Genomic DNA, 23026 nt, shown 5'->3' with positions numbered 1-23026 from the left:
GGGCCTATTATCATTGTCTTTCTCCTTTAAAAGCTCCATCAAATCCATTCCAAAGTTTAAAGCCAGGCAAAGTCCTCCAAGTCTGTTGGAAGTGGGGACTCCCCTCTCCTTTCTTCTCTCTTCCTCTAGTCTCTAGAATCTAGGGTATCATTTGGGTCCTTGTGATAGTACAGCCTAGCATGTGCCAGAACCTCAGTCCTCTCTAGGTTTGAACTGCGTAGAAGTCCACATGGGTTGCTTGCATTCTCCCTCTTTGCCAGAACTCACCTACCGTTTTGTCTCCAACCCCAGAATGGAATCACAGGAAACCTTGGGCATAACTCATCATCTCCAGCTCTTAATTTTCTTGTGATTATGTGTCTGCCTAGCTGCCTTATTTCAAGGGCACTTGGGAAACTCAAATGAATAATGTCAGGTCCAAAGGAAACTCCAATTCCCCAAACTGGAAAAGATAGTCCAAATGTCTAGAAATGAGTTCAATCTGGACTATAGGTGGGTTTCTGGTGGTTAAATAAAAGCCAGCATTCCTCAGGAATTTGTGAAGCTGGATCCCCTCTACCAAAAGGAAGGGACCTCTGCCAGAAGGGACATATGGCTACTTGTGGTGCCTATTAGCATATCAAAGCACACGCTGGTCTCCAGGCTCCTTCAGTATCACAAGTACCTGTTACACATTTCAAAGTCCATCCTAGCCCTCCTCACCTCCTTCCCTACCCTACACTCCCCCCAGCTTACAGGCTTCAATCCCCCCAGCTACTGCTTCTCCTTATAACCCTGCTATTCTTGCTATATTGTAAATTTTCTATCTTTCTGCAGCTCTCTGCTCCTGCTTCTCTCCCTATGTTTTCTCTATTCTTTCTCCTCTGCTATTCTCCCCTCTCTCATAGACAGGCCTGACCATGTCCAGACTGCTGGCCATGTCTAGTCTACTTTTTTCTCTCTCTGCTCTGGGCTCTTCCAGATGCATCTATCTGCAACCCCACCCCCACCCCTACCCCTTCTCATTCTCATATCTACAGAAAAAAAAAAAAACCCTTCTTCTTAGCCAGGCATTCCTTTAATTACAGCACTCGGAGGCAGAAGCAGGCAGATCTCTGTGAGTTCGAGGCCAGCCTGATCTACAAAGTGAGTTCCAGGGAAACCAGGGCTACACAGAGAAACCTGTTTCAAACAAACAAACAGAAAAATAAAAACAAAAATCAGTCAAGCAAACAAAAAAAACCTTCTTCTTAACCAAACTGTGCGGCAGTCATGTTGTTAGTTTACACAAATAATATCAAAGACAGTCTTCGACAAACAATGGGCATTCTAGCAAACCAGTATAAGCATATTATCAGAGTCTTGATGCAGCAGAGAGGTTAAGAGCATAGACAAGGCAGGATCCAGATTTCCCCTAGCTCACTCCGCCTATCCCACAGTCAACCCTTGTGTGGCATTTGCAAGCCTTTGCATTCATTCCTTTACAAACACCATAACTGCTGAACTACTTCTTCCTCTCAGTTTACTCAACAACCGCTGAAAACACGTCAGCCTCCTCTACCTTTAGGGATGTAGGGAGGGTGACTGACACAGAAGGATAGGACCTAGTTATGGTGTACTCAACTGTGTCCTGGATGATGACAAAGAAATGTCACCAACATCACTATCCCAAAGGAACATGAAGCTTAGGTAAGAAGACAAAGGTACTTGTGACTATTGACGAGCAATTAAGAACACCTATCAAAGATTGTCAAAGATTGTCTTTGATATGTTTCATATAAACTGACAACATGGCTGCTCCATGGTATGGTTAAGAGGAATGTTTTTATTGTAGGTGTGTGTGTGTGTGTGTGTGTGTGTGTGTGTGTGTGAGAGAGAGAGAGAGAGAGAGAGAGAGAGAGAGAGAACACAGATGAGGGGTGGGAGGACTGGGAGTTGTTAACAATAAGGAAGCCCCATTCATGCATTCATTCATGCATTTATTCATTCAACAGGATTTACAGCCATTTCTGCAGAGGAACTTCATCTTGTTTGGTTATTGTCTTTCAGCATCTCACATAAGAAGTCGACCTGAATGGCACAACCCCCTTGGAAGCCACCAGCAATGAGGCTTTTCTTAGTCACCATCCTGCTGGCTATGTTCTCAGGTGGGTCTGTTGTCCCAACTCCCCAGCTCAAACTCCTTGTTTCTAGAATCCCAGCTTCATGGGACACGGACATCAGTCACCCCCAGCTATGTCCCTCACAAGATGTGTATCCCTATGAGACACAGACACACAGGCAATGCAGAAAAGGCATGTCTAAAAGCGGGTTTTGATAGCACTGGAAACCAGAGACAAGAATGAAAATTCCTAATTTTAAGACAAGGAGTCTTACAGAGAATTCTCTCTGGAGACTAAAGAGGGAAAAAAAAACAAATGACCTTGACCTCAAACCAAACATCTTTTCTAAATTGTGTGGTTTGGGGGAAATTAACTAAATGAACTAATTTTCCTGGCCCTTAATGTTTTTAGTGAAAAAGAAAGAAAGAAAGAATCTACCAAGGGAAATTATATAGTATATGCAAAAAAAGTAACATCCTGAAAAGTAGTGTTAAGACACCATTACTTTGTCACTCATTGTCCTTAAAAAGATTATTGTTAATGAGATGCTATTGTGGAATTTGAGACCACAAGGAGAAGACTAAAGACTCAATTCAGATTACAATTACCCAAATTTATTATTTCTGCTAGCAGGGTGGCTCTCTCTAAGCCAAATCAGAAATGTGCTGCACTCGAGCAGACGGGGGAACGGTTTTTAAAGGCAAATGCCACAATTGCTCCACTTCTTCGGAATTTACAACTACATGGAGAATTGCCCCTCTCTCCTGGACATAAGGAACTGCTTCACTCCCCCAACCCACAGCTACATGAGAAATTGCCATTCCCCCTGCCCACAGCGATAAGCGTGTTTACAGAAGCCAGAACAAGCTGTTAATCATTTCAAAAACAGTTACATAGTTTAGGGGAGGGACAAGGGGTCAAAGCTTTTAGGACTTTCGGTTAGAGGTCAACAGCTACAAAACTGGGTGCCTGGTACCAAATGGAATTTTCTTAGCCACAACATTCCCCCCTGGCTTTAGATCATATGAATCAAATCATTGATTCCTGCTGAATCAATTTTTTAACAGAGTTGATTCTTTTTTTAATGTATGTTATCAAGCACTTTAAAATTTGAAGGCTGATCATAATGCCAAGGAGCGGTAAAAGGATAGGTCCAGCTAAGGCAGTCAAAGGATGGTAAGCCACAGGAAGAGAAAACAGACGGATAACAACTAGAGGCCTCATCACACTTCGCTCTTGTATCTAAATTTTTCTGGACCATGTTTAATGTTTCTCAGATAACTCCCTAGTTGTTGGCATAAAACAACATTTTTCACATCAGATGGCACAAATCTCATCCCCAGTAGTTTTATAAAAAACATTTCTGCTAGGGAATCAGCTTTTCAAGTTGTCCTGTAGAATCGTTGAGGTGTTGTATGTCCTGGTCTACTCTATCATTTAGAATTTGGAAAGTCTGATCTTGGATAATTAAAGCTGATGTTCCCAAGGCAGCCGAGTCTGTGATCCCTGCTGTCACTAGGAGGGGATATAACTACAGCTGAGTTACTGTTCTTTTTCTTCTAACTAGGCCCTGGCACTCACGGCGGGAGTGTCCTTTATATACAGGCAATTGTTTCTACTCTCTTCTCTAGTATACATATATACTTGGGGAAGACTACAGGTTAGACTACAGAGATTTCCTTCCTTGGCCCGAATTCTGGTGTTCCACTCTTACACATCCAGCAAGGCCAAATGTGCAGGCCCACCATGTCCCTAAAGGAGCTGGAAAGTATATTCTAATACATTCAGACTTATTGGTGTACAAGTGAGTACTACAGGATTAGCCATAAAGGGAATCTGAGTAATTATTAGTTGAAGAGATTAAACAAGTACCTGTTCCTTGGAGATCTTCTAGAGTGAGCTTATTTTCCTCTGGTTCACAATTAAAATTCTCAGCTGGGGTAGTAGTTGGGGTAATAGAGAGATTGACCCCTATCCCCACATAAAAAGGAGGCCTAGAGCCGAGGCAAAGACAACATTTATTTCCCAGGTTAGAGAGGGTATGACTTAATCAAGCTGTGTAATAACCTTAAGCTGTCATGCTTAGGGGCATCATCGGGAAAATGCTATTTCATGTCTTTTTGTGTTAGGGCTTAGGTTGAGTCTATTATCATATACCCGTCTGTTGAGACTGAAGGCTGATTTATTATCCTGGGTAGAGCGGTTGGAGAAGGGAGGACAGGAAGGGAACTCACCCTAGTCTTTGGTTAAGGCATCCAGCTTGTACCTGGGCCTGTAGGGCTAACTTGGGGTTGGGGTTAACCCTAACCCTTTCTTGCATAGAGAAGCCACAGCATGTTGAAAACTGAAACTCTTGATGTCAAGCCAGAAACCCCAGGACCAGCTTTGAAGCCGAGGCTGTGTGCTCGTTCATTCCAGGTCACGACAGAGTGGGAGTGCTCCTTTAAGCCGAGGCTGTGTGCTCATTCATTCCAGGTCACGACAGAGTGGGAGTGCTCCTTTAAGCCGAGGCTGTGTGCTCATTCATTCCAGGTCACAACAGAGTGGGAGTGCTCCTTTAAGCCGAGGCTGTGTGCTCATTCATTCCAGGTCACAACAGAGTGGGAGTGCTCCATTTCCCACAGGTGCACCCTCGGGAAAAGATTTCTCACTCAAAAAGGATGCATGGCCGGGCAGCGGTGGTGCACACCTTTAATCCCAGCACTTGGGAGGCAGAGCCAGGTGGATCTCTGTGAGTTCAAGGCCAGCCTGGTCTACAGAGAGAGAGATGATCCAAGACAGGCACCAAAACTACACGGACTCTCAAAAAAAAAAAAAAAATGTATGGGTCTAGGTGCCCAATATCTCTTTCTCAGACAAACTTAGTCTCACAGTTTGGATCAGAACAATGACAATCTCATTTTTGCTAATGGCAATGGGTTGGGCCATCAGCTGAACATATATGGAAAAGGGTTTCATTTAGTATATTCTTATCACATCCTGGGAATGGCCATGGCATTGCCTCCAATATACTGTATCTTAGAAGTGAGCAATTTCAATCTTTTTTGTCAGCCTGGACTAGAGAATCCTTGAAGAGGTTACTTAGATCAAATCTAAACACAGGCTGGGAGGCATTGTTTTGTAGAACACATTATTTTTCTGCTTTCTGACCATGGATATAAGATGTGTGGTTCCCATGGCAACTCCTAGTCCCAAACCTTAACATTTTCAATGAGTTAAGCCTAAAAGATACCTGTCAAGACTCCCAACATTAGTGTGTCTGAGTCCGAGGTGCTGATGAACCACACCTTTAGGGGGAGCTGGTGATCTCTCAGTACTCTCCATTTTTCACCTTTGTTTTGGCTAGTCATGTCCACCTTAAAATGGAAGTGGATCAGCCTCAGTCCCTGCTACCTTGATGACCACGGGTGTTGTCAGGATCACTGGGTACATCCCCTTCCGGGAAAGTTCCAGGGTTCTGCTGGGCAGGCGATGGATCTACACCAAGTCACTAGGTTGGAACCTGTGCTTCTTTCTGTTCAGTCAAAAGCAGCGTTGGTGGGCAGGGTCATAGACAACTCTAGATGTCTCAGATGGTCTGCTGCAATGCCTGTTAGGACTTGAGGAAGGAATCATTAGATATTTCAATGGTCTGTGGCCTTCCCGTTGCAGAAATAAGTCGGACTGCGGCCAAACATTATTTCAAATGGTGTAGCTTGTCCTGGTAGGGGGCTCACCTGATCCGAAAAAGAATGGTGGGAGGCAACTCTATCCACCCTTTGCCAGTTTCTGCCCAGAATTTAGTTAGTATCTCTTTAACAGTCCCGTTAGCTCTTTCTACTTTTCCTGAGCTCTGGGACCTATAGGCACAGCATAAGTTCCAATATATCCCTAGCATTTTAGTTGCTTGCTAAAATGGACTTTGTCCATGAAGGCCAGTCCATTGTCAGACCCCAAAGAGGAGAGGAGGTCAAATCTGGGAAGACTCTCCATCAGCAACTTTTTAGTAACTACATTTGCTATTTCTGACCTTGTGGGAAAGGCTTCTATCCTGAAAAGGCATCTATACAAGCTAGCAAATACAGGTAACCAAACGTTGTCAGAGTAACTTCAGTACAATTTCCAGTGTTCTCTGGGACCAAGCCGCTTCCTCAAGCACCCACAGGTGCAGGTTTTCCTCCTCTTGGGTTCACCTGGGTGCGGATGGCATAGCGGCAGGCAATTTGCTCAACTCTTTCATCTAGGTGGCCTAGAAAGTACCTGTCCTTAATCAATTCTTTTAATTGGGTCGATCTCGGGTCACTCTGATGGATTTGTGAGAGAAGGGGTAGACCCCAAGGCTTCTGGTAGGATGGGGCATCAACCTGGAAGCATCCACCAGTCCTCTGTCCCGGTGGGCCCCCACTGTACGGCCCAGTTTTCTTCCTCGCAGGTGTATGTTGTATGTGGTGGACCAAACACTTGCACTGGCCCTGTGGCTGCTCTTCTCACTGTGCCGTCAGCAAATCTGTTGCCTTAGGGTCCTGCCAAATCCCCTTTTTGGTATCCCAGACGATGGGTAATAGCAAGCTTCTCTAGCAACCTGAAAGCTGTTAGGAGAGCAGAGACCTCCTCCTTGTTTTTGATCGTCTTTTCTGTAGAGGTCAGCAGGCTCTGTTCCTGGTACAAGGCCCCACGGACATGTGCATTGGCAAAGGCATGTCGGCTGTTGGCACAGATGTTGACGGCTCAGCTATTTCCCCATCTTGGTGCCTGAGTCAAGGCTATGGATTCTGCCTTGGGGGCTGATGTCCTTTGAGGCAGAGATTGTACCAGATGACCTCTGTGTGTGTCACTACAGTCCCTCCCGAATACCTGAAACTGTCTTGTACATAACTGCCTCCTTAGGTGAATAAGATCACATCTGCCTTCCCAAGGGGCTGGTCTCAGAGGTCCAGTTGTCCATATTGCAGGTGGTCAATGACCTGGGCACAGGCATGGACCAGCTGTTCTTCAGGGTCAGGCAGGAGGGATTCTGGGTTTAACATAACAGATGGTAAGGATTTGATCCTGGGTACATCTAAAAGGAGAGCCTGATAACGGGTGGGGTGTGTGTTTGCTATCCCGTGCTCAGAGGCTCCTCTGAGGAGCACCTCGATGGAGTGGGGATTGGTGACAACCAGCTCCTTCCTGTCCCATGGTTAGTTGATCAATTTCCTTTAACAGTAGTGCTGGGGCAGCAGTGGCCCAGATGCAAGCTGCCCGTCCTGCAGCAACAGGGTCTAGGCATTTAGACAAACAGGCCACAGGCCGTTCCTAGGGTCCCAGAGGTTGAGTCAGTACCCTTTCACCGCCCCATGTTGTCATCCACAACAAGTGGAAGGAGCTATCAGGGTCTGGTGGCCGAGCGCCGGGACTGACGTCAAGTCTTCCTTGAGCTCTGGGAATGCCTCCTTTTCTTTGCCCTCCCAGCTCACGGGGCCATTTCCTCCTGGGCACTGATATGAACAGTTCTGCTATTTCTACAAAGTTGGATATCCACAGTCTGCAGTAGCCAACTGTACCCAAGAATTCTCTCACCTGCCTTTTATCTCGTGGCGCAGGGATATTCAGAATAGATTGGATCCTGCTTAAGGACAGGGTTCTCCTATTGCCACCCCGAAAGCAATAAGTTACCCAAATTAAGTTATCTTATAGGAGCACAATTGGGTCTTTTTAGCAGACTCATAGTAGCCCAGCTGCTGAAGAGTTTCGAGAAGTTCCTCTGCGGCTTTTTGGCCCTCCTCCAGGGTTCGTACATCAATGAGATAATCCACATACTGCAAGAGGGTGACATTCAGGTGTCCTTGGAGGTACTCAAGCAGGTCCACACTAAGAGCTTCTTTAAAGAGTAGGGGAGTTCTTAAACCCCTGTGGGTAGTCTGGTCCAGATCAATTGGCCACTGAACCCTGACTCAAGGTCTGTCCAATCAAAGGCAAATATAGTTTGTCTCACAGGTGCCAGAGGCAGAGAGAAAAAGGCATCCTTCAGGTCTAAGACAATATGTACAATTTATCCTTGAACCAATAGGCTGAGTATTGTGTAAGTATAAGTTTAAAGTATAAGGATTTGTTATTGTCTGGGAGATGGTTTCTACTCTCTTATTTACTCCCCTTAAGATTAAACAGGATGACACAGGAATCTCCTGCTGGATTCCTGGAGCACCTCTGGGAGGCTTCCTGGGAATTTACCTCCATAGGTCTAGATGCCCCAGAAAACCAGCAGGTTAGTAATACTGCTTTTGTCATGAGCCATCCCCAAATATTCACAGGAAGTTACAGAAATTAGAAGGCTTTGAGGGAATGAATAGTTCCTGATTTCTCTGCATTACTCAGATACCTTTGAGAGATTAGTTGGGGCTGCCGCTCTCATTCTGGTCACTAAGGCCTGGTGATAGGTGTCTAGTGCTGCCTTAACCTTGGTCAGTGTTGGGATCCCAGTTTGGTAAAGCTGAAGGTAATATCCACTCAGCTCTTTCTTCTGCATTTGCTCTGGTTACCCCAGAACCCATCACAACCTTCCTGTCATAACTATATCTCTCTTCTCAGCAGTAAAAAGGGTACCTAGCAGCTGCCTACAATCATCCCAAATGGGTTGGTGGGTAAAGAAAATAGTTTCCAACAGGCTGATAGGGCCTGGGGCATCCCAGAGAAAGGAAGATTCTAAGTCTTTCTGTTATACAGGGTCAAGAAAGGAACAAAAACTAGAGAAGCTCTGGGCTTCTCGACCTCATAAGCCTTTTGTGCTGGTGGGAGTGGGAGCCCACTAGGGGGTGCCTCTCTAAGAGGGAGAACAGCTGGGGTCTTGCTTAGCTGGAGTGGAGCATGAACCAGGCAACTCCAAGTGTGTGAAAGTGAGGGATGGTCAGGATAGATTATCGGGAGAGCCAGTGCACAGTCCCCATTCAGATACAGTTGGATACTGGACTGGCTGGATGCAGTTGTAAAGTGGAGAAAATTCCCCTCCTTCACAGGGGCCAATACAGAGAGTCCAGGCATTTTACTTAGGTTACTACTGAGCCTTTGATTTTATTGACTTGGTAACTAAAACCAAGAAACCTTGCTTGAGGGCACAACATTCCAGCCATGGAGGGAACTCAAAGAGGAGGGAGAACCAGCAGTCAATATAAGGAAACTGGTCTGGGTGGCTAGGGTTCCCTGGGACCACTTGACAGACTCTCTTGGAAATTTGCGGGTTGAAGGACCCTGCATCTGGCCATCCCACATGAAAAGAGGGGCATTCTAGTTCACAGAGAGTGCAGAGCTTTCTAGATGACATCTTAACTCCATAGTCTGCCTTATGGAACTTCTGGAAGTATTGCAGCATGCAGCTCAAGCGAGACTTGGCTATGTTCTGTCAGCTTCTCCTTTCTGCAACAAAACTTATTAAGCACACCAGGAAACACAAATCCACCGAATGCAAACAATGTAAAAAGACAAAGCATTCACATAGTCAGAGGGAGTCAGACACAGACATACACTGGCCACCTTCACTTACATGTCCAAACCCCCAGGGGTACAGGAGGACATTAAATCTCCTCCTCCATGTGTCCCCAGAGGTCAGGACTTCCCAGAACAGCTCACTGATCGGTATTGTCTTGAGTACGCATGAGCCAGCAATCCTTACTTCCATTTTGTTTCAATTTGCAAATTTGCAGTGTTCACAGTCTGGCCATCCCCGGGCCTCCAAGTCCACAAAAAAGTGCTTCCCCCCATCTGGAGCTGTTTATCACTGGACCTCCCAGTTTTGGTACTTGTCCTCAACTAGGGCTTGACTCTGACTAGCGACTCTTTAATTTGTGGCAGCCATGGTCTCTGATGTCCCTGAGTCTCCAAGTCTGCTTTAGACTTGCCCTCACTTGGGCCTTATCCTGGATCCCTGGCCTTGAGTCTGAGGTCCCCCAGGATCTCGCTGGGGCCTCCAAGAATATTGTGGAGTTTGAGACTCCTGGGAAAAGACTACAAACTCAATTACAGTTATAATTTGCCAAAATTATTATTTGTGCTAGCTGGGCAGGTAACTCTAAGCCAAATCAGAAATGTGCCACACCTGAACAGATGGGGGAAAGAATCTGAAAGGTTAACACCACAATTACTCCACTTCTGTAGCATTTATAGCTACAGGAGAAACTGCCATTCCCCATGCCACAGCGATAACCATGTTTACAGAAGCCAGAACAAACTGTTAATCATTTCACAACAGTTATACAATTTAGGGGAGGAGACAAGGGGTCAGAGTTTTTAGTAATTGAGGTCAGAGGCCAACAGCTAATAAAGTGGATGCCTGGTACAAAATGGAATTTACTTACCTATTACATTACAATTAAAATGGAACCAAATTATGATCAAGTAACCATTTTATTTTATACAGTGTTGTATGGCCGTAGTATCATGCAAATAACTAGGGAATACACATTAATTAGAAAATGGCATTCCTCCGGATGAGCTATGTGGATCGCTTCAGCCCACTTGACCTCTCTCCATTCTTAAAACTCTCTTGTCTTCTGTTCCCACAGCGGCCTCCACAAAAAGCCCCATATTTGGTCCCCAGGAGGTGAGTAGTGTGGTAGGTAACTCGGTGTCCATCACGTGCTACTACCCAGCCACCTCCGTCAACCGACACTCCCGGAAGTACTGGTGCCGGAAGGGAGCCAACAGCCTCTGCACAACCCTCATCTCTTCAAACGGCTACGTCTCCAAGGAGTATGCAGGCAGAGCCAACATCATCAACTTCCCAGAGAATAACACGTTTGTGGTTAACATTGCACAGCTCACCCAGGATGACACTGGGAGCTACAAGTGTGGTCTGGGCACCAGTAACCGACCCCTGTTTTTTGACATCAGCCTGGAGGTCAGCCAGGGTAAGAATCCAGCTCCCCAGGCTCCTGGGGAAAATAGTTTAAATCAATTCAGGGGCTATGACAGAGTTTGCCCCAGGAAGATACCTCCTGCAGAAGAGTATCCTGACATGATGTCATAAGTCTCCTCCCTCCTGAGGCAAAGGCTTTTCTTTTTTTTTCATAATAGAATATCAAGACAGATAAGGCATATCTGGGAGAAATGGGTGAAACTTTCTGTCTTCTGGATCTCTAACAAGCATCTTAAGTGGCTTGAATGGGTGCCAGGAGGACAGCTTTTGTTGATTTGATAGAGTTGAGACACGATGTCTGTCAGGTCCAAAGGAAACTCCTTTTCCCCAAATTCTGGAGGATAGATGAAAGCCATCATTCCTTGGGACCTTGTGAAGCCAGTTCCCTTCTACTAAAGGAGCCATTTCCCTTAGAACTGGCAGAAGGGACAAGTGGCTATCTGTGGTTAGCATACCAAAGCCCATGTTGGCATCCAGGCTCCCTCAGGATCACAAGTACCTGTTATATGCCCAAAGCCCATGCTGGCATCCTGGCCCTCCCCTATCCTAAACTTCTACAGCTCATGGGCTTCCTGCTCCCCGCCCCCACCCCCTCCCCCATTTCTATTTCTACCCTGCTATTTGGACTCTGCACCCTCCTTTTGGCCCACACTTTCTTTGCTCCCCCACCCCTTACCATGCTCCCACTTCTCTCTTGTACCTACTGGCTATGTTCAGTCTGCCACAGTCTCTCCATGCTCTGGACTCTTCCAGATGCCTCTGGCTATACTCTCCCTCATATCTACAATTCAAACCTTCCGCTTAATCACAGATAGTTCCATGAGAACTCTCAGCATGAATTCACTTTTTTTTTTTAACTGAAGTCTAGGCCCACTGCAACTGAAAGATTAGAAGAAGAAAAAAAGGTTTTCTGACAAGTGTTCATCAGTGACGGCACCTCTGATTGTCCAAGGGAGTTAAAAGAGAAAACTCAAGGGAGGAAATTCACAGGGGCTCTGAGGATATGCATTGCTCTTTGGGATGTGGGTGCCATTAACTGTATCCTAAATAAGAAGGTCATTCCTATGCTCATGGAGAGTCATAACACCACAGGTCCCTAAGAGATGAGGCTTATTCACAGTTGACCCCATCTAGATACCTAGAAGGGTACTGCAGATGCTGGGAATTAAACACTTTGAATAGCAGACTCTGTTTCTTAAGGCCACCCAGAAGATTTGGAATATTATTTTTAGACAGTTCATGTTCAATTCTGTTTGTTTCTGCACATGTTAATTTAGCACCTGCCAAAAATAGATGTTGTGCCAGTCACAGCAGAGAGGGAAAATGTGAAGGAAATGTCTCCTCCAGTCTGTAGAGGTCGAGCCTAGACTGGATGTGATGACTGACGAAGATGTTCAGGAGGACACAGAGAAGGGAGGAAATAGTGCAAGCTTAGGGAAACCCTTCCTGAGGAGATGGAAGTCAGGCTGGGCCCTGGAAGAGGGAGGAGATGGATGGGTGACTGATGACTTCACTCATAAAAGTCATAGCCAACACCTCCACAACAAAAGGCAGGGTAACCAGAGAACACTTCATTTAACCAAGTTGGCTTTTAAATTTTAGTTATTTATTTTATGTGTGTGAGTGTTTTGTCTGCATATGTTTCTGAGCACCACGTGTGTTCCTGGTGCCCTCAGAGGCCAGAAGAGGTGTCAGATCCTGTGGGACTGGAGTCTAAGATGGTTGTAAGCCACTATGTGGATGCTGGGAATCGAAACCTGGTCCTCTGGAAGAGCAGCCAGTGTTCTTAACTGCTGACCCATCTCTCCAGCCCCCGTTTATTGAAGTTTTGCAATCATAGGAATCTTCACAATGACCATGCAAAGATCTGGTTCCTATGCAACCTTTATATGGAGTTCCATGAAGCACGGGCGGCCAGATAGAGATGAGATAGGACAAAACAGGTGTGAACCAGAGCTAGCAGACTGAGTGGAAAACCCAGCAAGGCTCATCTGTTCAAATTCCTCCAGGTGCTTCAGCTGTAGTTCTTCTTTTGGGGTGTGAGGCAGAGTCGGCAGTGAAGATCTTGATAGACAGAATGGTAGATCAGGAGTTTCTTTCGGCCCCATTGTCACAGAGAAAAATGAGAAGGTCAAAGTAATGTTTTTAGGATTTGTGGGTAGCTTTAGGATAAAGGTGTTATGGTTTCTATGGTCTGACTTGGAGAAGAGGAATTCTGGTTTCCATGGCTTGCCCTTGGGAATAATGGCATGAAAAATAAAAGGGTAGGAGAAAGTAAAAATAAAACCTTTGCTTTAGCGGCCTTTGTCCTGGTGTGTCATTGTGCAAGTTCCAACAGAAAAATTCTGACAATGTTGCTCTAGAGAGGAGGGCATTCTAGGTCATTGGCCCACCCAGAGCCCTCACTAGGAGCAGCAAATGGCCCTAGGTTGTGAAACAAAAGTTATAATTTACCCCTGTCCTTCATTTCTCAGCTCCTGAGTTCCCAGAGGACACTCATGTCTACACTGAAGACATGGGCAGAAATGTGACCTTCGACTGCCCTTTCCAAAAGGAGAACTCTCATAGCAAGAAATCCTTGTGTAAGAAGATAGGTCAGACCTGTGAACTTGTCATTGACTCTACTGGAAACGTGAACCCCAGCTATAAGGACAGAGTAAAACTTTTCATGAAAGGGACCAGCGGAGTAATATTCGGTGTCAGCATTAATCACCTAAGACTCAGTGATGCTGGGCTGTATGTTTGCCAGGCTGGGGAAGGGCCTAGTGCCAATAGGAAGAATGTTGACCTCCAGGTGCTAGAGCCTGAGCCAGAGCTGGTTTATGCAGATCTAAGATCCTCAGTGACTCTTAACTGCGCTTTAGGCCGTGAGGTGGCAGATAAAGCCAAATATCTGTGCCGGATGAACAAGGAAACTTGTGAAGTGGTCATCAACACCCTGGGGAAGAGGGATCCAGCCTTTGACGGCAGGATCCTGCTAACCCAAAAGGACAATAATGGCCATTTCAGTGTGTTGATCACAGGCCTGAGGAAGGAAGACGCAGGACACTACCTGTGTGGAGCCCACAGTTCTGGTCTGCCTCAAGAAGGCTGGCCCATTCAGGCGTGGCAACTCTTTGTCAATGAAGGTAAGACCCTCCAAAAGGCAAGCAAGATGGGGTGGCATGGGTTGGCAGATGAGACATTAGCTTAACTCTCTGATATATTCATCGATGTTCACGTTAGTCATCAGTATCTACTCACTGGTAAGTCTTGAACTAAGTGGGAGGCAGTTCAGGAGAGCTAGAAAATGCAACCTCTGCCTTATGCTAGTTCCCAATTACTCTTCTGCATTATCAAGGGGCTATTGGTGGTTATCCCTGAGTAACAAGAACAAGGAAAGTAGAGCCCCTGCTGGAGGCATGACTAGCAGACATGGTAGGCCCATGTCCCCTTCCCAACCCATTCAACTCCAGAGCAAGTTGTACATCACAACCCTGAAACTCAGATAGGAGAAAATTGGCATACCATGACCTTAAAGCTTCCAGGAAAGGCAATACCCCAGCATCTGAATGTTCCACTCCCACAGCTCTAAGGGTTATTTGTTATTTGGTACAATCTGCCTCAACAGTTACACCTCCATGTGCTATCAGCAAGGTGGAATGATTCAGCCCATGCTCCTTCTCACCCTCATACACAGAATCGCCCTCATGAGAAGCAGCAAGCCAGTAGTTGAAGTTCAAAGTACCTGTCCTTATGGCTTTTCTTTAAGGGGACTATGTTCCTGACACTGTTTTCCTATTCCCAACTCTGGGTCTTCATCAACATCCCTGACATCTTCAGTCACCATGGGTTCCCTCTGGAACTCTGCATTAGCTTCTGTGTTCTTGAAGATGACTCTTGGGGTCTTTCCTAAAAATCATACCACATTGTTTTAGTTTCTGTTTTAAAGTATAGCTATTCCAAATACATTTTCGTAATTTAGGTACAATACGTTGAGTCTTTTTTTTTTCGGATATGCTAAGAAACAGAATAGAAGCTTATCTAGAGGGAGATTTTATAAGAAGCCAAAGGAAGGGGGCCAATATTCTCTCTTAAATGCCATTCATTCACTGCTGAGAATGAGATGGGAAGAGAGGGAGGAGATACCCACACCAAAGTCATCGGAGTCTGGCCCCCAGACTCTGGCTACAGACTCAGACGTAAACAAAATGTTTTTCATTTTCTGAGGAGTGGAAGGTGATTTGTCTAAACTTTCCTCTCTCCATGGTGATGTCATGGGAAGAAAAGTTGCTATTTGAGTATTTCTGTTTTTTCACACGATCCCCATCTGTACTTCCAGAGTCTACAATTCCCCCTAGTCGCTCTGTGGTGAAGGGTGTCACAGGAGGCTCTGTGGCAGTGATCTGTCCCTACAACCCCAAGGAAAGCAGCAGCCTCAAGTACTGGTGTCGCTGGGAAGGGGATGGGAATGGCCACTGCCCGATTCTTGTGGAGAGCCAGGGGGTGGTGCAAGAAGACTATGAGGGCCGCCTGGCCCTGTATGATCAGCCAGGCAATGGCTCCTACACTGTCATCCTCAACCAGCTCACCACCCGGGACGCCGGCTCCTACTGGTGTCTCACCAATGGCGACTCTCGCTGGAGAACCACCATAGAACTCCAGGTTGCTGAAGGTGAGAGCTGACCTGGAGCAGGTGGAGGCGGGAGGCTGAGGACTATTCCAACAGCAGCGGTTCCATCCGCCCCCTAGACATCTTCCCTGCTGTGCCATCGCCATCCATGCTGGTGCAGGAAGGACCCACCTGTCCGGAGGTCACATTCCCAGACCCATGACCAGCACCACATGTTCCTTCAATCATTACTTGCAACACTTCCTGATATCAAATATTGGCCTCCTTTGCTGTAGACAGATGTCCCCTGAAGTAGAATATTGAGCATGCTCTTTGTACTAAGCCTAGAAAAAAACCAAACAAGTAAAGGCAAGTAAAAGAAGCGAAGAGAAGCCAGCGAGCGAGGCTGTATGTTCTGTATTAAACTCTGGGCTGATATGGTGGTCATCAATAGTCACCGTGTTAGCATGCCTTCTGCTTCTTATTATACGCAGACTAATGTATCACAATGATATCTTCAGGGGAAATGCACACGGGCACACCAAAACCACCACTTTCCTTCCCCGGTCGCATCTCCAAGTCTCAGTTTCTGTGTCTGTTTGCCAGCTCCAGGGAAGCCCAACCTCGAGGTGACACCCCGGAACTCGACGGCTGTGCTGGGAGAGACCTTCACGCTCTCCTGCCACTATCCCTGCAAACTCTACTCCCATGAGAAGTACTGGTGCAAGTGGAGCAACAAGGGCTGCCAGGTCCTGCCTAGCCGCGACGAAGGGGCCCGCCAGTCCTCTGTGAGCTGTGACCCCAGCAACCAGCTCATCTCCATGACCCTGAACCCTGTCAAGAAGGAAGATGAAGGCTGGTACTGGTGTGGGGTGAAGCAAGGCCAGACCTATGGAGAAACTACAGCCATCTACGTAGCGGTTGAAGAGAGGGCAGGGGGTGAGTCTCCAGCAGTCAGTGCCTGCACCCCACAGCACCCCATGGCAGGGCTTATCAAAGGCCCCTGACTAGGAGCTTCTCCATCAGGGTAACCCCGGGTTTTGCTATAAGAGAGAAGGAGTAGAGAAGCAAATAGCAGGAGCTTTCCTGTTTAAGCTCAGTCGTAAGTCAAGTCTCACGGGTGCCTCTCCCACCAGAGTGAAGCCCCCTCTCCGTCCAGAAGTCCCACATAGCAATTTCAGAGTCACAGTCACATCGGCACACTTGTCCTCCTCCATCTGTGCGAGACTGTTCTCAGAAGATGGTCGGGTACCAACATCTTGACCAAGAACACGAAGGCACAGGGTGTGAGTGTAGCTTGGATTAGAGCATGCGCTTAGTTAGCATGCGCAATGCCCTGGGTTCAATTCCTGACACCAAAAGAATAAAGGGAGGAAGAAAACATTAATGCAAGCTCATCTGGCAAGTTGGTATTCCCAGCCTCTGATTAAAATGTCATATAAGCCAGGTGATAGTGGTGCATGTCTTTAATCCCAGCACTTGGGAGGCACAGGCAGGCAGATCTCTGTCAGTTCAAGGTTAGCCTGGTCTACAGAGTTAGTTCCAGGACAGTGAGAGCTGATACACAGAGAAACCTGTCTCAAAAAAAAGAAAAAGAAAAAAAGGGGAAAAAAAGGAAAGAAAGAAAAAGTCATATAAGATGTCATCTTGTATGATGTGGGCCTTTTAGCCTTGAATATCTCAGGAAGTCTGAGTCCAGCAAGAGTAGCTCACGAGAAGCCATTGTGGTGATGCTGCCTGGAGGCAGCCCTGGGACAGGATTTTGATGCTGTGAAAATCTCTTTGTCTGCCTGTTGTCACAGGTGGATCTGTTATATAGATCCTTGACAATGGAAATGAACTTGGTAAGACTAGGGGAGAGGATTGGATAGAATTAATCACGGTGTGGGGGCAGGAAGAGTAGATGTAATGTCTGGGATCTAGAACAGGTCTTCATTACCAAGCTTAGTGCTAGTCCAGAGCCCACCCCAGCAGCTTTGAGGTCTTGCCCTGTGATTTCTCCCTAACCCACAGGCACAAGAACACAGAGGAAAAACCAGAACCAGCTTTGTTTTGCTCTGCTGCAGGGTCACGCCATGTCAACCCACCAGATGCAAACGCACATGCGGATGTTGCTCCAGAAAAGGCAGTTGAATCCAGTGTCAGTGAGAATGAGAACAGAGCCGTTCTGAACCCCAAGCTTCTGGCAGAGGAAAGAGGGATAGAGAGCGTGGGAGACCAAGCTCAGGAGAACAGAGCATCTGTGGATGCTGGCAGGTGAGTAGATTGCCCGCTCCCCTACTCCAGAGGCCAAGCCCCAAGTCGGGGCCGCTAGAACCAAGTAACAGAGTGTGAAAGAGACTAGTAGACAGGCAGTTCTCGCAGGCTTGGCTTATGCTTGTCGGGGGAGGGGAGGGCGCACACCCCTTCTCCCATAGCTGGAGCAGTCCAGTTCAGTATCTCAAGCCTGGAATACGGAGAAGGCCAGGTCCTTGCATTGCTGGTTCAGGGCATGGGGTGGTCCTTAGCAAAGCAGAGTTGAGAACTCCATCAAAAAGATAGAGTAGGTAGACGGGGTGTGTGGGGGGGGGACCTCTAGCTGGGACAGCCTTCCAGCACATTCTGAGGATCTCCCTCCATGGTGGGCTCACTTAATACTTCTTGCAGTGCTGACGTACCAAAGGGGAGCTCCAAAGTGCTGTTCGCCACCCTGGTGCCCCTGGGTCTGGTGCTGGCAGTGGGTGCTGTGGCTGTGTGGGTGGCAAGAGTCCGTCACCGGAAGAATGTAGGTGAGTACCCAGAATGCTCCCCATCCCACCTCCAGTTCAGCTGATCAGCCATGTGACTCTGCTATCACCCATTCTATCCTCCACTTCCTTGTGGCTCAAGACAAGGCAATAACTACCTTTCACGGGGCTGATTTAAGCTAGAATGGAGTGCTGTGAACTGAGTCACAGATTAGCAAAGGTCCTAGTGTCTTGACTACCCAAGAAAGGGAGTCAGACTATTTTCACTTTGATTTGGAGGTAAACATCAAAAGACACCACTCCTTAGTGTTCCTTGGGCTGTGGTGTGTGGTAGGTCCTTTCAGGGAGAGCAACACACACTGCTCTCCTTACCCATGGCCCTACCCTCACACCGACTCCTCTGCCCAACAGATCGGATGTCAATCAGCAGCTACAGGACAGACATTAGCATGTCAGACTTCAAGAACTCCAGGGATTTGGGAGGCAATGACAACATGGGAGCCTCTCCAGACAATCAGGAGACAGTCCTGGAAAGAAAAGATGGTATGTAATTTGAGAATGCACAGCCCTTGGCATAGCAAAACTGGACCTGCTCCCATCTGGGAAAGAACAGAGATGGTTAGGGCTAAGGACACACTCTCTCTCCATGCAGAAATCGTGACTACCACTGAGATTGCCACAGAGCCAGAAGAATCCAAGAAAGCAAAGCGGGTAAGGAAGAAGGGCATCCTGTTCCATGGCAGGGAATTTGGACTACAGTTAGACGTCAGGGCAAAATCACCCCCATCTGGAGACTATTCGAGAGGACTTTCTGAGAAGGGGACAAATCCTTCCGTGTGAAGCTTCGGAGGGACAGGAACTCAGTTGTAGGCTGTGAACTGCAGAAGATGTGGTCACAGGCAGAGGGTCACATGTTAACAGTGACGACTGCGTGGGTTATCTTCCTGAGCTACAGGGCCTTAGGGCCTTTACATGGACCACTCATCCCCCTTTGAAAGCTTCCTCTGGCCTATCCTTTGGCCTGAGGCTGGAAGACATTTATTCACAGTGGGCATCTTGATCATCACACCCTTGCCCACCTCAACCAGTATCCTGAAACCCCAGAAGAGGCAACTCCTACCATTGGGTTGCAAATTGCCCTCCTTGTCTTCCAAAGGCTCCTTATGATGCCCTATTTTTTCTAATCATGGAGTACTGACATTTTTTTTTTTAAACTGTATCTGCTTCCCCTCATACCCCCAGAGAGCCTGCATTTAGCATAGTCAGGATGTGGAGTTCATCCTAGAAATGAGTCCCTGCCATCTGGACAGTGTTAAAAAAAAAAAGAGCTACCTCTCCAGGATGGTAGAAAGAGAAAATGCTGGACATCTTGGCTGACAAGAACCTAGGTCACCTCACCTGTGGACTACAAGAGCATGGCTTCTGGGGACAGCCCCCGCCGACAGAGGGTGTTCCACTCCACTTTGCATAAGGGAGTAGTGAGACAGTGGGAGATATTTTTAGAGGCTACAACTTTCCATTTCTCAAAATTTAGCTCTTCCTCCTGAGCATGGGGGCTGGACTGAGAGCAAGGTCTCAGAAGTGTGTGCTGCTCCAGCAGAGATGGTATATGCAGAACTTCACGTGTATGTCCTTCTTCTTGCCCACCAACTAATGCCTCTCCTGTTGCTCCCCAGTCATCCAAGGAGGAAGCTGACCTGGCCTACTCAGCATTCCTGATCCAATCCAGCAACATAGCTGCACAGGTCCACGATGTTCCCAAGGAAGTCTAGACAGTGCTGACCGCCTACCCCTGCCTGTGACAATCAACTCGAGAATCACACTGATCCACTCACAGCCTGCACTGTCTCCTGGGCTTTTCCCTCCTGACCTCAGAGGTGTGCTGGTCCCTTGCTCAGCCATCAAAGCCTGGCCTCTCTGTGCCTGTTTGGAAGGTGTGAGGAGTTCCGACCTGCAGCTTTTCTCTGTTAAAAGATTAATTAAAGGTGGAAGTAAAGAGTCAAACCTGAGAGACATTTCTGAGAGAAGAGGGTTCGGAGTTAGGGCTCACCTCAGGAGGGAGAGCCATTTGCAGCCTCTTACACTGTACGATGGGATGTCAATGTAACTCTTCTCTCCTCCACCTCTCCCGTCCTCCCTTCTCCATTCAAAAGACACATCTGAAACCTTACTAGAATTCAGGTGCCTACTAAATGCTGAGACTCAGGCCACAGCCTTTCTATAAACATCACTGAAAGAGACCCCATCTCCTCCCAGATTGTATCTTTTTCACTAAGACATGGCGTCACTACCAGGCTTACCTCCAGCCTGTGCACCTTATAGGGCAGCATAAGGAATTCCTGCAGTCTACAGCATACCTAAGTCGTAAGGGCACCAAGGGTTTTCAGATGGAAGAGACTTGCTCTAGGGCACCCATGAGATAAGCTGGTGTCAAACCAGATTTGGCAACTCCTGGCTGTAGGCCTGGGATCTGTCTTCGAGACCTCTGCCCTTATTAGAGGGTGAACTTCAACTTGAGGAAAGTAAGAGGAAATGAGTAACGTGAGCATGGTGGTATACACGTGCAATCCCAGCATTCAAGAGGTAGAAATAGGATCAGAAGGTCGAGGTCATCCTTGGCTACGTAGGGAGTTTGAGGCCAGCCTGGGATACATGAAGACCTTGCTTCAAAGCAGGAGGAGGAGGAAGAGGAAGAGGAGAAGGCAGAAAAGGAAGAAGAGAAAGAGAAGGAGATAAGAAGGAAAAGGAGGAGGAGGAGGAGGAGGAGGAGGAGGAGGAGGAGGAGGAGGAGGAGAAGAAATAACACAAACGGGCCTTTCCCTGGAGTCACCTTTCCCCTTCCTGTCGCTCATGTGGACCTCAGATAAGGGAACTCTCACCCTCTTGTATGTGGAGAGTTTTGAGTGGACAGGAAGAAGATTGAGCCTGGGAGCAGCTGTTCTTCTAAGGGTCAAAGTAAAAAACTGTTTCTCCCTGCGCTCTGCACTTCAACCAGCTGAAACCAACAAATCAGAAATGCCAATTAATAATTAAAGTCTATGATTGCTACCAAGGAGGCTCGGGCTGCATTTGTCCCCCACACCTTAGCTCCTACTTCAGGTGCCCCAGAATATGTGTTCCAATCAACAAACTCGGCCCCTACGAAGGCTAAGCTGAAGGGGTCTTGAGCATAACGTCTTGGGGACTGACGAGCCAACCTGCTGTTCCTTGAGCTCAGTTCTCCTCTGCTCTCCTCTTGGGCTATCCAACTGCAGGACTTAATTCCCTGACCCTGGCCTACATAAGAGTCTTTGACTCCTTCCCAGGCAAAAAGAGGCAGAGAAAAAGATGAGGAATAGTAGGTCCTTCCCCACCGCCAACCCTCTCCCCCCCACCCCCCACCTCCTGCATGTAAAAGCAAAGAGCCTTTATTTCAAGCTCCAGAGCTTGGTCCTTCTGTCTGTCCAACACAGCGGTGAGAGCAGAGAGCCCTGAGCTCAGGTAGGGCAGAGTTTTTATCATAGCAGAGGTTGGGGTGAAGGAATTTCCAGGGTCCAGGACCCTGATTGGTTGACAATTGTCTAGGGGTATCTATAAAACAAAAAATAGGTGTGTGCTAGACTCAAGGACATCTGGCCACCTTATCTAATGGTTGGACTGTTTGGGATGCCAGGTACTTCCTCACCCCGGGGTGGATATCTGGGTGGTGTCATCTTAAGGCTTTTCCTGGATCTGGGTGTTGCCTGCCAGTAAGCCTGTCACAGAAGCTGTGTCTAGGCCCCTAAGCCTGTCATGGCTGCTGTGTGGTCAAGCTATTTTGGGGCCCCTTCACATCCCCCCCCTTCACAAGTAGCAATGATAGGACTCAAGCATGAGTCCTACCTGTCCAGGGATGCAAGGGTATTGGGGGTAGGTCCTTTTCTTTGTGATGTGGATGCAGATCTACTTCTCTGGTGATGATAGAAAGTCAGCCCAGAAGAGGTATAATTAACTGTAAGCCGAGTCACTTGTTCTTAGACATTATATATCCCCATTCCATGTACTTCCCCGCACTGTGCCACTGAAGGGCTCTCCTGCGACAGGAGATTGAGATTCGGTGTCTGCATTAATGTCAGTAACCGGGAGTCCGAGCCTGGGCTTATCACATGGCCTATCCCAATCCCTGCACTCACAGGCCAAAAAATGTCACCAAAGCCACAGGCAATGTATTGTATTATCAATAGGTGATGGCAAGTGCCCCACAGAGTCTGGTCCTGAGGAAGTTCCTTACAGGAAGGAAGCTGGGTCACAGGTGGAACTGAACTTTGTTTGTTTGTTTTTGTTTTTCGAGACAGGGTTTCTCTGTGTAGCTTTGCGCCTTTCCTGGAACTCACTTGGTAACCCAGGCTGGCCTCGAACTCACAGAGATCCGCCTGGCTCTGCCTCCCGAGTGCTGGGATTAAAGGCGTGCCCCACCACCGCCCGGCTGGACCTGAACTTTGTTAGGATGTCATTCAGCCCTGTACAAAAGAATAATAATTGTGAGCTTGTTATTCTTGATGATGATAAACCACTCAGCAATGGCCGTCAACCATTCAGGGAGTTAAACATCTGATGACAAGGAAAACTTCCTGTGTTTTAAAAATTATCCTTTGAAAGGCTGTTACATAATAGTCTGACTATGCATTAACAAGGCCCACCTAGCAGTTCCAAGACAGATGATTTTACTTTGTAAACTGAAATAATCTCTAACCATTTAAGACTTTTCTAGACTCAAGACTGGACAACTCTTCCAAGAACACTA

The 23026-nt window shown here is 47.2% G+C and overlaps 1 protein-coding gene across 2 annotated transcripts; it reads left to right on the top strand.

Annotated features, from left to right (window-relative positions):
* The first annotated feature begins 2083 nt into the window (after positions 1-2083).
* Pigr (polymeric immunoglobulin receptor) lies at positions 2084-20990 on the top strand. 2 transcript variants are annotated; one of them, XM_059280916.1, is made up of 10 exons: positions 2084-2126; positions 10595-10939; positions 13422-14075; positions 15269-15601; positions 16151-16477; positions 17605-17794; positions 18185-18306; positions 18676-18807; positions 18917-18975; positions 19941-20990. In XM_059280916.1, exons 1-10 carry the CDS (start codon positions 2084-2086, stop codon positions 20034-20036), a joined length of 2301 nt encoding a protein of 766 aa, XP_059136899.1. In that variant the 3' UTR covers positions 20037-20990. The 2 variants fall into 2 exon arrangements, with proteins under 2 accessions (XP_059136899.1, XP_059136898.1); XM_059280915.1 differs by having other exon boundaries at positions 16145-16477.
* Positions 20991-23026: the final 2036 nt, after the last annotated feature.

This window comes from Peromyscus eremicus, chromosome 15 (assembly GCF_949786415.1).
Source record: "Peromyscus eremicus chromosome 15, PerEre_H2_v1, whole genome shotgun sequence".
Taxonomy (NCBI): Eukaryota; Metazoa; Chordata; class Mammalia; order Rodentia; family Cricetidae; genus Peromyscus; species Peromyscus eremicus.
The sequence above is the reverse complement of the archived record's forward strand: the minus strand, read 5'-3'. Positions and strand labels throughout refer to the sequence as shown.